This window comes from Harpia harpyja, chromosome 7 (assembly GCF_026419915.1).
Source record: "Harpia harpyja isolate bHarHar1 chromosome 7, bHarHar1 primary haplotype, whole genome shotgun sequence".
NCBI classification, from domain to species: Eukaryota; Metazoa; Chordata; class Aves; order Accipitriformes; family Accipitridae; genus Harpia; species Harpia harpyja.
In genome coordinates, this window is record NC_068946.1 from 8933153 (window position 1) to 8947718 (window position 14566).

General features: G+C 46.2%; 1 protein-coding gene across 4 annotated transcripts in view; it reads right to left on the reverse strand.

Moving 5' to 3' along the window:
• The window catches only part of USP48 (ubiquitin specific peptidase 48), a 30381-nt gene that overhangs the window by 6030 nt on the left and 9785 nt on the right, over positions 1–14566 (reverse strand). For 2 of the 4 annotated variants that reach the window (XR_008235865.1, XR_008235864.1), the window contains exons 11-20: positions 12944–13093; positions 10162–10362; positions 8651–8765; positions 8376–8506; positions 6943–7014; positions 3792–3916; positions 3508–3630; positions 1599–1660; positions 971–1081; positions 198–323 (exon numbers count right to left, since the gene is read on the reverse strand). Coding sequence is in view for 2 of the 4 variants with exons in the window: in XM_052791348.1 (XP_052647308.1) it covers positions 198–328; positions 971–1081; positions 1599–1660; positions 3508–3630; positions 3792–3916; positions 6943–7014; positions 8376–8506; positions 8651–8765; positions 10162–10362; positions 12944–13093 (1221 nt within the window). In the remaining 2 variants the exon portion in view is untranslated. Of the gene's footprint in view, positions 1–197; positions 329–970; positions 1082–1598; positions 1661–3507; positions 3631–3791; positions 3917–6942; positions 7015–8375; positions 8507–8650; positions 8766–10161; positions 10363–12943; positions 13094–14566 lie in introns of all 4 variants that reach the window. The other 2 variants (XM_052791348.1, XM_052791347.1) reach the window with 1 other exon arrangement.

Here is a 14566-nt window from a genome sequence, read left to right on the forward strand (position 1 = left end):
TCCTTGGAGACACCTGCCCAATGCCTCTCACCGCTAACCTGGAGTGGATCACATAACCACGGGCATCTGCCAAGCTCCCTGTTTACCACTGATCCCCTTAGATCTGACCCTTTATCTGAAAAAGGAGCCATTTCCCAGGGAGTGGGCACCAATTAGCAAAAGAATAGAGTGCGGACAGTGGCAAAAGATTCACTCACGGGGCTCAGAGCCGTAAAGCGCACTCTCGGGGTCTGCCCCGGCAGCCTGCGTTCGGGTGATTTTGATGACGTGATCCACGACGAAGAGTTTTTGAATCCTCTCCCACTCGCTGGGCCATATTAGAGCTATACTGTGCAAAGGAACAAGAACGCGCTTTATGACATGGAAAAGCCAAGCTCTGAGCTCCTGAACAGCCTCCCCTTTTCTTTTTTAGTCTGTTAATGAAAGAAAAGTTGCAAAACCAATCCATAACTCCAGCTACATGGGAGGGCCTGTACGCCCAAGATAACAGGGAAACAGTAGCGTGTTATTAGTGACGCTGTTCTGCTCCAGTCATGCCGGAGGGAGGATGGAGGAGGAGAGGAGTAGAAGATCTGCTACTTTTAGTTCTGCATCATTGCAGAAGAAATGCTATGGAGCATGAACTCCAGCCCAGTGTCCAGTGTTCCAGGGGCAACTCTCACAGAAAGAAAATCGTAAGGAAGCTGGATGTTTCTATGCTCCGGTCAAATTCAGGGTAGTTTATTGTTAGGAACTAGCCAAGCTGAAGTAAGCTCTCTTTTTTCCTGACCCAGCATCCTTTGACAATTTAGGTCTTGCCTCACATGAAGGCTAAGGTGAGCCTAAGAAAGCATCTATGTTAATTTTGTTCAAGGGAAAGCATTTGCTCCTCGTGTTGCTGCAGCTCAGCAAGCCTCTGGAAATGTTCCCAGAGGCACGTGAGAGACAAAGGCACCTGGCAAAGGCAGATGCGTGAAGAGAAGAAACTCACAGTTTGGAGTCTTCTTTGGTCATGGAAGCATAGGTGAACATGAGGCCGCCATGGGGGCAGAGAAGAGCGCTGTTTCCTACTGAGGACACGGGGCTGCATCGCGTCGGCCTCCTGCGCAGGCAAAGGAAAGTGGTTTGCAAAGCTTGGTCAGGTTATTTCACAAAAACCACAACTCTGCAGGCAGTCAAAAAGAAATCACAGGTGACTATTTACAGAAGGCATTCCAACAGGGAATATTAAGCTACTACCAACGAGGAAATCAGATCTGCGTTCCTGCACGTTGCAAAATTACTCTCCTATCTAGCAGAGATTTCCATCTCCTACCACCAGCAGCCCGTGGAAACAGGATTGAGCGGTGACCTTTGCCTAGGATACAGCTCCAGACAGATGAAAAAACTAATCAGGTTACTATCTAATCCGACCATCTGGTTAAGACACGGTAAACAAGGAAATTCAGTTTCTTACAACATATTACAACTGATACAAGTCCTGCAAAAATCAGCTTCCTTGTTTCCACAAAGGCAAACTGCAGGTAACTACACACTGCACTGGGACTCAAAAGCAAAATCATTATCTACAGCCCCCCCAAAAAGCAATAAAAAGCACCAAAAACCTCGGGCCAAGTTACCTGACAAATTTCCTCCATTCTTCTACAAAGAACTGTGAAACAATATACAGCTCATCTGTCTCCTGGAGGTGAAAAGAGGAAAAAAAAAGGATCGTTTTAAATTAATCCAACAATAGAGAAGCAATGACTGTTCAGCTTTTTCTGCAGTGCTCATTCTCTTCGAGACCTCAGCGCTTTTACCATGACAACTCCATCCAAGCGCGCTGGGAAAGCCAAGTAAAATAATTTGGGATCAAGTACTAAGCACTTACATTACTAATCTTGTGTTTATTACAGTTAGTTTATCTTTAGATCCCGTTACCTTTAAGTCATAGCAGGAAATGGCCATTTCCCTGGAGCAGCTAAGACTCCCCAGCACCGTGTTTTCTCTCGCCAGGTACTTGGGGTCTAAAACAGATGTGTCTTTGCACCCCCATGGGTGTGGGGTGAGATCACCCCAACCTGCCTCATTTGCTTCACCCATCAAAATCCAAAAGTTTCTCCTTTTGGCAGCAGCACGGATTCAAAACTATGGCCATGCACCCCCATAACACAGAGGTTTTAGAAGAAACCATTGTTTTCCTGTCCTAACTGATTTGCCATTATATAGTCTGCTCCTGGACAAGAAACCACTAAGATCCTAAGAGCTGGGTGACAAAATCATTTCCACGCTCACCTAGCCTCACCACCTTCCCTAATTCAGATTTAAGGGCTCACTCCATCTTGCTGCAGGAAAATTCAGCACACCTGAGGAATACACATATTTTTTTAATCTCCCTTCATCTCCTCTCGATTGAACCGCTCTGCTTATTTTCTTCCCCAAACCTCAACTGTTTTGTATCAGGAAAACTCAAAAAGCTTGAGGAAAAGATCCTCAACTCTTTTATCAGGCTCCCTTGGGAAATTCAAAGACAGCGGAGGACATAGCCTCGCTGCCTGGAGAGACCCTCATATTTCAAGCATACCCATGGTGATGGGCTCCAGCTTTCCATCACTTACTCCAGCTACCAAAGCAGACCCAACCTACTATCCTTAAATACTGCTGATAGGGCCTGGCAGCTCTCCAGCTCAGCACAGACCGTTTCCCATTTAAATCCTTTTGGGGCTCCCCAGTTCCGAGACATGGATCTGTATTGACCTCGATATTTATTCATGGCTGGATAAGGCACCCGAGAGCGACAGGCTGCCCTCACACGTACGAGCGACCAAGGCAGACACCTGCCAAAGCAGCTTGGCAGGATCTAAGAGTCAATCATTAATCAGCGCCGCGAGACGTCCAGGAGCCAAGGCGTGGAGCCAACAGCTTGTGCCATTTCTTTTGAGCTGCCTTGAAGCCCCAAGAAAGTCCTGGAGAGCTGCATGCTTGTACCGGGGAGAAGCCGGTACGAGAGGTCTTGCACGACCGTCACTCCTATTTGCAGGGCTTCAGCATTTAGGGAAGCTTTGCCTGAGCTCTCGGGACGTAGGAGGATGCTGGAGCACACGTGAATTTTGTCTGACCAGCAGCAATAGGCTGGCCTGCACAGGAAGGCAAATGGGGGGCGGTGGAAAGCTGCCTCCACCGGTACGGCCGCACCGTTTCGGTTCTTCTAGGGGTGGATGGAACCACAGCAGAAATATTGTCACTGCTTATCTAGCTGACTCCTGGCCAGCGACAGCTATGTTGGCACACGAGCCATTCTCGTGTGTCTTTAGCAGGGCTCTGCGCCAGCACAGCTAATCAGGGGAAATCACACCTCGGCACAACACACGTGTAAGCTCCACTGGCACAGGCTTCCCAGTGCAGGCACAGTCTCACTTGGACAGAGTGAATGATTATCAGGCAGCCTCTCTCGCAGGTGAAATAAAATTTCTTAGAGAGAGGGATAAAAGCTAATAAAAACCTCTCCCAAGCCCTGCTACGTCCCCCTAGTTGCCCTCCTTCCCGTACCTGAGGCCAGCTGCCCAGGCAAGGTCTGCATTTATCGTGAAACAGGTTCTGGAGAGAAGTCTTCTGCTCGCTGGCCATCATCTTATGCAGGGCTTCGTTTTCCTCCCCTTCGCGCTCCAAAATCTGCATGAAACAGTTAATTACACCACAGCTTCAGTTCCTAGCTGCTATTAAAAGATGACATTACTTCCCTCCACTGCACTGGGTCATATCAAAAAGAAAACTAGAAATATGACCATCTATTTACGGTCAACAAAAGGGTATGTTATTTGGCATTCAAATACCTTGCACTGGGAACAGCACTCTTTGTTATTTGGGAATTCAGGGGCCTTTGGAAAATATTGCTTGAGTTTCTCCCAGGCTTCCTTCGAAACCACCCTCCGTTCATTTTCGGATATGCACAGGTCACCTGCAGAGAGAGAGCCAAGAGAAGAGCTTTGCTCTTGACGTGCTCAGCGATGTTTTGCAGCCCTAACTAGATTTAAGAGATTACAGGGTATAAATGTGGGGGAAGATATTCACGCACTTAACAGCCAACACCATGTCAGCAAGAAAGAGCGCAACTAATACACAAAGTCACCTTCAACTCCTTTATCATTTCCTTGTTTAGACAGAAAAAAAAATAATACGACTTTAATTCATATAAATGTCCTTTAGATTTCCAAGCTCATGAACCCAAGCAGCTGATCAAATACAAGCAGCAGTAAAGAGATGCTTGGAAAAGCAAGGACAAGCCAAAGAGGGCACAGGGCTACTGTTTTCTCATCTTGGCTATCCAAAGCTGCATTTTTATGGCGACTCCATTTACCAAGCTGCAGACTAACCCCATGCCCTATGAAACAGGAGCCAGGTGCTTTCCGCACCCTTAAAAAACAAAATTACTGCTGTATCACCTCAGGGCACGCGAAGCCATCTATCCAAGCACCTCAAAATCTGGAAAGGACAGATTCTGCACTCTAGATCTGCTCTGGGGAATAACTGGGGTGTGAAGACCTGAAGCAAGATTTACCAGCTATCCCCCAGACAACTTGCCTGCTGTATTATTTATCCTCATGCTCAAGCAGCTCAAAAAAATCCCAAAGAACGGTTTAGCGTGAGGGATTTGTCATTTTAGCGACAGCCATAGCAGAAAGGGCACGCTCATGCATTTGGACACCACGCGTGTGCATGACAACACGTGCTCTGGCGGACAAACAAGGCTTGGGAAAACTGGAGAAGACGAGGGCTCAGGGATCCAACTAGCCACCTGCTTGCAGGCTTGATGATTGCCAAGGGGAAAACACAACCACATCTCCCTACGAGACAGCAGCTGGGAAGTCAAGGCACGGCTGTGCTACATGCAGTCGCAGTGAGAAATAAGAGGAACAGTTGGTGCTACACCGAGATGCAAGCCGGATTTGGATGCGGCATGGGAGTATTCACACCTCAACGTGGATTTCACCAGCTAGAGGGAAGCAAAACAGCAACTACAAAGTCATGGTGCTGAGCTGTGTCCGGCAAAGGGCACAATACCTTATTATCTGCTTTTCTATAGCCTGAAGAGCTACAGAAGGAAGACAGGGAGAAAAGGCTCCTTCCTCCCCACCCTCTGGTAGCTCTTTAACATTACAAGCAGCTCCTCAGGCCCACGGACCCGTCAGCTTTCCTCGCTCCAGCCAAGCCTGGATTTCTGCCAGCCCCAAAGGGAAAAAATAGCAACGCTCCCCTCCTGCTTTTCCTCTAATAAACAAAGGTCGGGCTGGACTGCTTCGCTGCAGCACTTGGCCACTTGCTCTTCGTCAAACGCGACCAAGTGGCCCAGCTTTACCATATGCAGAGACAGGACCAGGCTGCTTTCCAGAGCCAGCAAGGATAGGGGAAAAAAAACGAGCTTGTACAAATAAGTGCCTTGACACACTGCATGATTAATGAAAACAGATTAATACGCTGTTGAGGGAGAGAGGTGGAAAAATCAGATCTGGGTGTGCGGGGAACAAGTGCTTTGCCATCTGGAAGAAGATGATCCTAACCACTGCTGACCCTGCTTCCCCCTCCCACTGTCCGAGGACATGTTTTGGGCACACACATCAAAAGAAGTCTTAACATGGTATCTGGAAAAAATTATTCACTGGGGTCGGGCAGCTACCAGAGAGCAAGAAATTGCAGCACACATGCAAAGGGACTTCTTAAGGGAACGCCCGGATGGCATTTCTGGAGGCCAGCCAGACCTCACAGATAAAAGCGCTGGCTTTTCCAGAGCCTACCATGAAGGCAGGAACTTCCTCCATGCCAAAATTAAGGCTGTAGGACTGAGACTACAGATTTGCTGATACACTCCAGAGGGAAATTTTACAGGTGGAAAGGTTGTTTTCTGACTGGAGGTTAGCTCAAGACGATTAAATCTGACCAGCCAGCAGCCCCCATATTTAAAATTATTTGCTCTGATATGACCCAAACTCTCAGATCAACTAGCGATTTACCAGCATAATATTTTCAAAGGCCTGTTGGCCTATTTTTATCATGTCTGGCTACATTAAGTGTTTCATCACCACACTGCATGCTTTTATTTAACAGCAGCAGCCTCGTGGCAATGGGAAATACGGCGTTAAAGGCTCTGAAAAACAGCTAATGGCAGTGACAAATGACAAAGTGCTTAAACACTCTGCTTTAAAATGAGGCTTTATCAAGCCATTACTCCACATCCTTGATTAGCCTTGATGACAGGAGATGTGTTGCTAATTTATGGCATGTTTCTTTCTTACTAGGAACAAGATCAAGCATCCCTGGCAGGGAAATTGGTGCCTCCAAACACGAGCTTACTAGAACAATTGTGTCTGGGAGCAACATACAAGCTAAAAAAGTGAGATTTAAACAACAGGGTAGCCAAGGATGTAGCTAATGAACCATCACTTAGCAAAACAACTAACACCGGGTCAAAACCTTATGTAAATGGACACCAAAACACAGCAGGTTGGTAAATCAATATCCTTGGCAGTCACAGCCACTGGCAGATAAGCCCATGTTTCTACAGTTGTTAGGTAAGTGCTCCTGTTTTAATGGATACTCTCAGCTTCTGCCTTGACTGATTTATACCACCTGTTTTTCTCCCAATACTTTCAGAGCTTCCAAGTGGCTGAAGATCCTTGGTGCTGCCCTCGCTCCATCAAGTTGCTTCGCTAGTGAGATGAATGGATGCTCCCCTCTGCAGGCCAGCATCTAAGCATCTCTGCATTTACAGCCCTTTCACTGCCTTACAAAACTTGGACTGCAGTGTGATAGTGCTTGCAAATAAAAGCTCAAAGTTTGAGTGTCAAGAAACACCAGGCAATGAGAATTAAACACATTTCCTCAGTAACTGCTCATGTTGGCCTTAGATGGATCAAAGGCTACAAGGTTAATGTCTGGAGCAGTGAGCAACAACAGATATATTCAGCTCCATCCCCCGTAGAGACTTACCATGGGGGCAAACAATGTCTTCATTAAAATTTAACTCCTCTTCCTCCTCTCTCTTCTCTTCATTTGATTCATCTAATTAAGAAAAAAAAAAAAAAATCAAACAAGAAGATTGCACAGAGTTCCCCTCCAAAGGAAAGGAAAAATCTTTGGGGGAAAGGAGCATGGCTGCCTTTCAAATTGCAGCAAAACCCTTAACCCAAAGGAAACTTTGGAAGGAAATTTGTTATTCTCAAATGTCTTGGCCTCTGGGCAGGCGGGATTACAGCCTACAGGCCGTGTAGGAGTGCTTTGAAGTGTGTGGAGCACAAGCCCGTCCTTTGTGAGATTACAAAGAATGCATTTGTTACAGGCTAAAACACCACAGGGGTTCACTGCTCCCAAAGATCTCGGAGTTTAACCTAAACAGAAGTCTAGGTAAGAGCGCAGGGAGCAGAAACCTTCCTGGCAAAATATTAGTCCGCTCTTCGCCTTGAGGATACTGATCTAAAACAGATGCTGCCTGACAAACTAAGGGGGGGAGCCTGCCAAGGATTTGACAAGCCCCACATTAACGTATAAATTATAGTTAAGAATCCTAGTTCCATGGACAGAAGCGCTGGCCACTGAATTGGAGCATCATAAACACAATAATGTGTTTAACGACCTGCCTAATGAGCAAGTTGGCTTATGAGTAATTCAAATGTACTACTGGGAGTTGTGACCTGTTGTGAAACCAAGGTCACCACTGAGGAATGACGAGTTCTCGGTGAAGTACCCTTTTCTCGATGTAAGCTCCACCAACAGCGCCAGCTTATGGATATTATCAGGAGGGCTGTGGTGTTCCAGGAGCCTTCAAGCCCAAGATCAATGCCATTAGCCCATCATCTCCACTTTCATTCAAACAAGCTTCTTGCCCTTAGTTCTGAAACAAAAAGCTCAACAAAATATCCAGTTTCCAAAGGTTTAAAGAGCAGAAGCCAAATTAAAAAACCTCACAAACTCATCATATGGGCACAGAAGAGAGTTCAATTCATGATTTTTCTTCTAGGCTGTGTTTTGCCAGTGCTGCTTTACCAGCTGTGCTGTTTCATCCACAGACCTTCGCAATAAACATCTTCATCCCTTCCCCAAGGTAATTTTCATGTTTCTTCTTCCCCTGCGCTCTCTCATTCAGATAAAAGCGGATGAAAAGATCATGTGTCTGGGGCGGTAATTTTACACAGCTTTGCAAGACTACTTATTACCTCATCTTCTTCTCCATGTACGAAGATCACCCAGCAGTTCTGAAGCTTATCAAATAAAAAGCTCCTTAAATGAAGGAGCTTTTTATTTGATTTATTATCCTTCCCTCCCTACTCACACAAGGGAAGCAAAACAGCTACAGGAACACCTGACGTGTCTTTTGTTAGGAGGTATCGGTCGGAGCTGGTGGGTCTCTACAGCAGCAGAACTACCTTTGTTTTGTGCATTTCCATTCATTTTTCCATTACTGTGCTCTGTGTCTTCATCTTGTTCATTTAATTGCTCCAGAGCCAACTGACGCCAGCTCCGCAAGGATGCCTTTCCAACCCAAAACCCGTCGTTCCTGCAGAGAGAGCATAGCGTTGGCAACGTGAATCACAACTCTGTTCTCTTTCGGAGCCCAAGCAGTAAAATCATTAGGAAAAAGCTATTTAAGCACTTCTAAAAGAATCTCTGACAATGTTTGAAAGCATTGGGACTTACATACCCCTTGACTGTTATCTTCAGCAAGTTCGTAACAGTTTTGTAGTCTTCGTTTAACTGGTTTTTCAGTCGCAGGATTCGACACCTTTCTACCACGCAGTCCTTGCAAAGTGCTTTGACTGGGGGGGGGGTGGGTGGGGTGGGTGGAGAAAGAAACACAATTTATTGCACACGTGGCTGAGCTTCTCACTGGTTTGAACGTGCTCAGACAGGTATGTACCAACTACCCTGCCTCATGACCGAAGATTTCACATGTAAATGAGGAGATCTCTGGGGTTACTGCCACATCAGGCCACATTTGAAGCTTAAATAAGCATAAAACGCTTCAGATGAGGTGCAATCTGTTCCGCCAGCTTCACAGCTTTCCACCGCTGGTATCAACAGTTTGCAATTACAACTGCGAGCCAGGTCACACCAACACACAGCCACGCGAGTCAGAAGGCAGGACAGTTTAGGCATATATCATGGCACTTTACCAGTTAAACCCAGAAAAAAACCCCAACCCTCCTGCAAAGCTACACTGGACCAACAGGAATGGAAATCCTATAACCAGGCATATATTTTCATCTGGGAGCAAGCGGGTCGCATCCAAGGAAGCAAGTCGGAGAATGCAGTGCATCCGATCCATCCCTTCCAGCCGTACTCAACAAAAAATCCTGCAGGCGATCTTCCAGTTGACTAATAAATGTTGGCCTGTTTTTTTTACAAAGGCTGCCTGCGTCACAGCAGTTTCTGCTGGTTGCATTTCTTCCCTATAAGCTCCTAGCAGGAGCTGAGCTAATTTGGTCTCAGTGGGAGTTATTGAGCTCCTTTATAAAAGAAACTAAGCCTGGGGCTTGATTAAGGGATGCCCAAAGACTGTAGGGGCTGGGCTGACCCCAAAAATCAAAATGCACGACAGATGTGTGCAACACAAGCACATAGGCTACCAGGTACGTGCTTCCCTTGGGTGAGACAGCTCAGGACAGGCTAAAGGTGAAAGACAGTAAGTAATTTTCTTGGCCTGTGCACATCTATGCTGCTCCAGAGCACGGGCTGCCGGCAAGAGGCAGCACAGATCCACATGCTCCACAAAATGCTGCCCACACAGGATCTGTAGGTGCTGCAGGCATGGAAAATAATTTTCAAGAGTCTGGGGGGCTGCATGTGCAAGTTTTGTTATTTTCTAGAATCAGCTCCATAAAACCTTCCAAGTATTATGTTTTCTAACCTAATGCACCATTGCTGTCTCAGAAATTCCTCCAAGTTCAACTCTTCCTAGACAGAGCAGAACTCAGGTATGAAACAGACCCTGCAATCAGACTAACTGTATTTGTTTGAATGCTAATGTAATTAAGTGATATTAAAAAAAAACCACCCAGAAGTAACAGCGCAGCACAAAAGCTATGCGCAGAAATAAAGTTACGATGATAAAGGATGGCTCAAAATGAGGCTGGGACCAGAACAAGGCTCTAAAACACGTTCAGCACATGAGAACGTGACTTGGAGAGGGCTTTGTCTAGCCTGACACCTTACCGTTCAGCCGGGGCCCTCCTCCATATCTCCTGTAGAAGAAGTCAGCCACATACTCCGATATCCTCTTCATAATGGATATTTTATCTGGATGGAGTTTGCCATGTGAGCACAGGCAGGCTGTGTTATCTATAGGTTTTGGAGGAGTAGACTCATCCAGCCATTTCTGCAGCCATTCAAGAGAGATGAAGTCGTATGGGGAACCTAGGAGGAGAAAAAACACAAAAAGAAACAAGCCCATACGTCTCAGCTAATACACAATACAGCAGATGGTATTTTATAATTACTCTGATATTCAACGGTACTTTTAAAAATTAACAGGCTACCACTGTTGATTAAATCTCTGCGGTACAAGTTTCCAAACATCTGATACAGCTTCCCCTGTCCAATTCTCATCTCTGTAACACAGATTTAGAAGACAGGAGCTATGTGAAATTAAGATATGCAAGAACAAGTGGTCATTTTGAATTCAAGCAATCAATATGAAACAGTGGAGCACTCCAAGTAGGAAGGGGAGTGCTTTCAGACTGCTAAACCTTTAGGTGCTTATTGGACAGTAGTCAAGGCAAGGGGAAGGTTTTCCTATCGTCCATCGAGGGACAGATATAATACTTAAATTATGATCATACATTAAAGGCTCTTTCTATAACGAGCGAGCTCATCAGCATAAATTGAAAAAAAAAAGGCAACAACAGCAAAGAGACAAGGTCAGTGTTCGTCCTGTCCCTTTGGCGCCCAAAATTTCTCTGTTATTCTGGGCTGCTCTTACAACTCTGGATGAGAAACACTCACACATTTTAAGATTTACAGTACAAATGGAAACTTGTTCAGATTTTTTAGCGCGAGCATGATTTTTTTTTTTTTAAAATAGAGCAGCAGGCTCGCCCTTGTTTGCTAAAGGAGAAACACCTCGCACACAGCCAAGGTTCAGGAGCAGGTCAGCATCTGTGTGAGCAGTGAAATAGCTTTGAGTGAAACCCCTGCACCTTGCAACTGAGACCCAGTACTGTTGTGGAAACCCTTCTGCGAGATGATTGGGAAATTTGGAGGAAATTAAACCCTTTCTGCTGATGCTAGGAAGGCAGCTCTGAAACCGAGCGGAAACATAGTTGTTAGTTACATTTATCAAATTAACACAAATCCTTAATGTTTCACATGAATGAGCAACACAGAAGCTACAGGAAAATACTTTGTCTTCCAGCCTGCACTGGAGCTTTGCAAAGCCGGGCTTCAAAACCTCTTCTCCTCTGCAGCATAAATCAGCAGTATTTTCATCTTACGCAATGCCATCAGAGATACACAGCCATGACCTCCAGAGAATTGCAACGCTGTCAGAAATGGTTTGCTAGTTTGGGATGAAAGCTGCTTCCCCCGGAAAGTACGTTTTTCTGGGGCAGGCTACACAAAGCTGGCAGAAAATGTGTCTGCACAGCTGCAGAGAGTCCCAAGCTCCTGTGGGATCGGACCCAGAGCAGCTCTGTGATAACGCTGCCTCCAGCTGTGCTAGCAAACTCCTGTGCCCAGGTGCCCAGCAGCAGGTAGTGGGTGCCCTCAGGGTAGTGCTTCAGGTCCTGCCATCTTCAAACTGGGGCAGAAGAGCTCTACCTGCACCTGTAAAAAATATCTTTTTGAGATTTATTCCTCTGTCATGTTAGAAATGCCAAGAGCAAACTATTCTGTTTCTGCTAAGGGGGATAGAAAACACACCGGAGTTGTGCTTGCTGCTCCTTTTTAATGGTGACTCACGGCAGATTCATACCTCCACCGCAACTTTGATTTAACAGTGACATTTTAACACCACTCAGACTTGCGGGGACTTGGCAAGATGAGCTGCGACACCCTCCCGTTCGTGAGTTAAGCGCCCGTTGTCTGAAAACCCGACTTCATAAATTGAAGAGGCAGACATTTATGGGAGCTAAGGAGCCTGCTGTTCGGCTACTTGAATCTTGCTGATGGTTCTGAGCATTGAGCAATGAATATTAGAAACTAAACATCAAATTGTCTAAGAGGCTACACAATTAAACACATTTTAAAGTCTTTAATTACAAATTTCCTGGAGATTTTAGGAGATGCACACAGTGGAGAGAAATCCCCCATGCTGAATGGACAGAGCAAGTGCCCCTATGTATGTTTTGAGAGAGATAGGAGAGAAAAACAAGGGGGGGAATAAAAATCCTTGTGCTCAGACATGCTAAGGCAACAAGACACAAGGAGTAGTAGGAAAGGATTAACCCCAGTCACTCATCAGACGGACTACGAAGCTTAGACATGGGGCTTTGAAGCAGTGGCAGGGATGAATCAAATAATTTTCTGCTGGAGGTCAGGCATTCTCGTACCCTGTTACCTGCTGATTAATTCAGATCCACAGCTCCCAAACTTGCTGTGAGTTGGCAATTTGAGACCAGCCAGTTATTCTGCCTCAGTGCTACTAACCACTAACGAGACGAGCTGCTCATCGGGCAGAAGAAAACAGTCACAATGCATGGAAGCACACAAGAGACTGACTGATGGGGAAGGAGCAAGAGGGAATTAGCGATGCCAGAGGCCATGAGAATGAGCAAAAAAGGAGAAAAATAGGTTAAGGCAGAAAAACAAGAGAGGGAAAGCAAATCCTAAGCATGCACACAGCAACAATAGACAGTGATCGCTTTCCTCTTCAAGAGGGCTACAGCTAATGCCTTCCAGCGAAGCATTCAGGCCACAGAAGTGAGTTGTGGGTTAGTTACAAAACATTACTAATCTTAACAATGGTCTACTACAAATACTACCACAATATCTTACAGACCAGCTTCAGCGGGTAACCTTTTGTAGAGCTCCTTCACCTCTTCGTGTTTGATTTTGCCTCTGGCTACGCTCTGTTTGCGCATCTCGGCCATTTCGTTGCACCACTCCTCAAACTTGCAGTTATCGCGCTCTACCAGCTCCTGCAGAAAAGCTGTTGGGAGAGAAAAAAAGCAGTCATTTCAGGGAAAAATACCAACTACGTTAATTATTCCTGTGATTGGTTATCTGGGGCTAACAAGCAAGCCTAAAAATTCCCACACACAGGTACCAACACACGAGGTCTTTCCAAAAGCCAAGCACATGGACATTGCTCTCTCCAATGTTTATGGTTGTAGATGATTAAATGCAACTGTCCTGTGCAATACAACAGCGCCCAAGAAAATAATTTACTCGGAGTTGGTTGCTGTGTTAAGAGAAATCCTTTGCTTGCTAACAACCCTACACCGAGCGCTGGCAGTCGCACAAAGTGCAATGGCGTTTGGTGAGAGGCTGCAGAGCCGGAGCACTGCAGGACGCTTTGCTGCCTGCTTCAATCCCTCCCTGCTATTCCTCTTGCTCCAGCCTTCTCTCTGCCTCCCACTGAGAGCAGCTCCTCTCTGCTGCCAAGGACCCATCATTCCCAGGGGAGAAGCAAAAGCTTTTCACCCTACAGATACACCTGAAGCCTGTCCCGAAGTGCAGCCCCACAAGTACGCATGATCTCAGCAAGAGGGGTCTAGCAGGTTGCAAACCCAAGGGCAAAAAGCCCTCAGGAGATGGGAGATAAGCCAGGGAAGATCCTGGTGTCAACAGAAAAGTGAGGGAAATGGGAATTTTTGCTGTCGCCGGTGGAAAAAACCCAAACAAACCAAACCTCAGCAAGGGGAAAAAAGAAGATAAAACAGTTCCCTCGCAGGGCTGGTGTAAGGCAGGGCAAAAGCAATGCTTATCTGAAGTCTTTTCCTATTTAGCAGTATTTTGAAGAGCTAAAATATTTCCAGAAAGGTTAACACTTGTGCTGCCAGAGAGCACAATATCTGACTTGGTAGAATACACAGTATTAAAAGACAACTAGCTTGATGCCCTCGAGGTCAGAGCCAAGTTACATCTCTCCACCATCCTGGAAAAGCCGCTTTTAACAGCATCAAAGCAAAATGCCTCAAATTTACAGTTGCATGAAACCTCCCCACAACCGCACAGCTCGACTGCTGCCCTTCGCTCCCTGTTCCCTGGCAGGCTTCCATGTGAAACAAAGGCAACCGCGGGACTGCGCAGGAATTTGGAGCTGGGTGGAGAGGCTTTTGCCGAGTTATTGTTTTGGGCAGAGGGGTAGGAGGAAAGGGAGCGCAAGAGAGCCAAGACTGAAAATGCAGATCTGAGGTAGGAATTAGCACTAACTCCCAAAGCTGTGTGGCTCAGAGGGTGGGTTTTAGTGGTGGTGGGGCTGGAAAAGGTTTGGTGCTGTTATTAGGGGAGAAAAAGCTGTACAATTTACCCCCTCCACATCCAGATAACCTGAACAAACAGCAGAGGTCCAAAGGGGATACGCCACCTCTGCTGTCCCTGCTTCGCAGAAGAGGGAAAAAGGTAGAACACACCTCCATCCCCAACAGCACCAGGGGCCTAATTAATATTTCTAATCAAG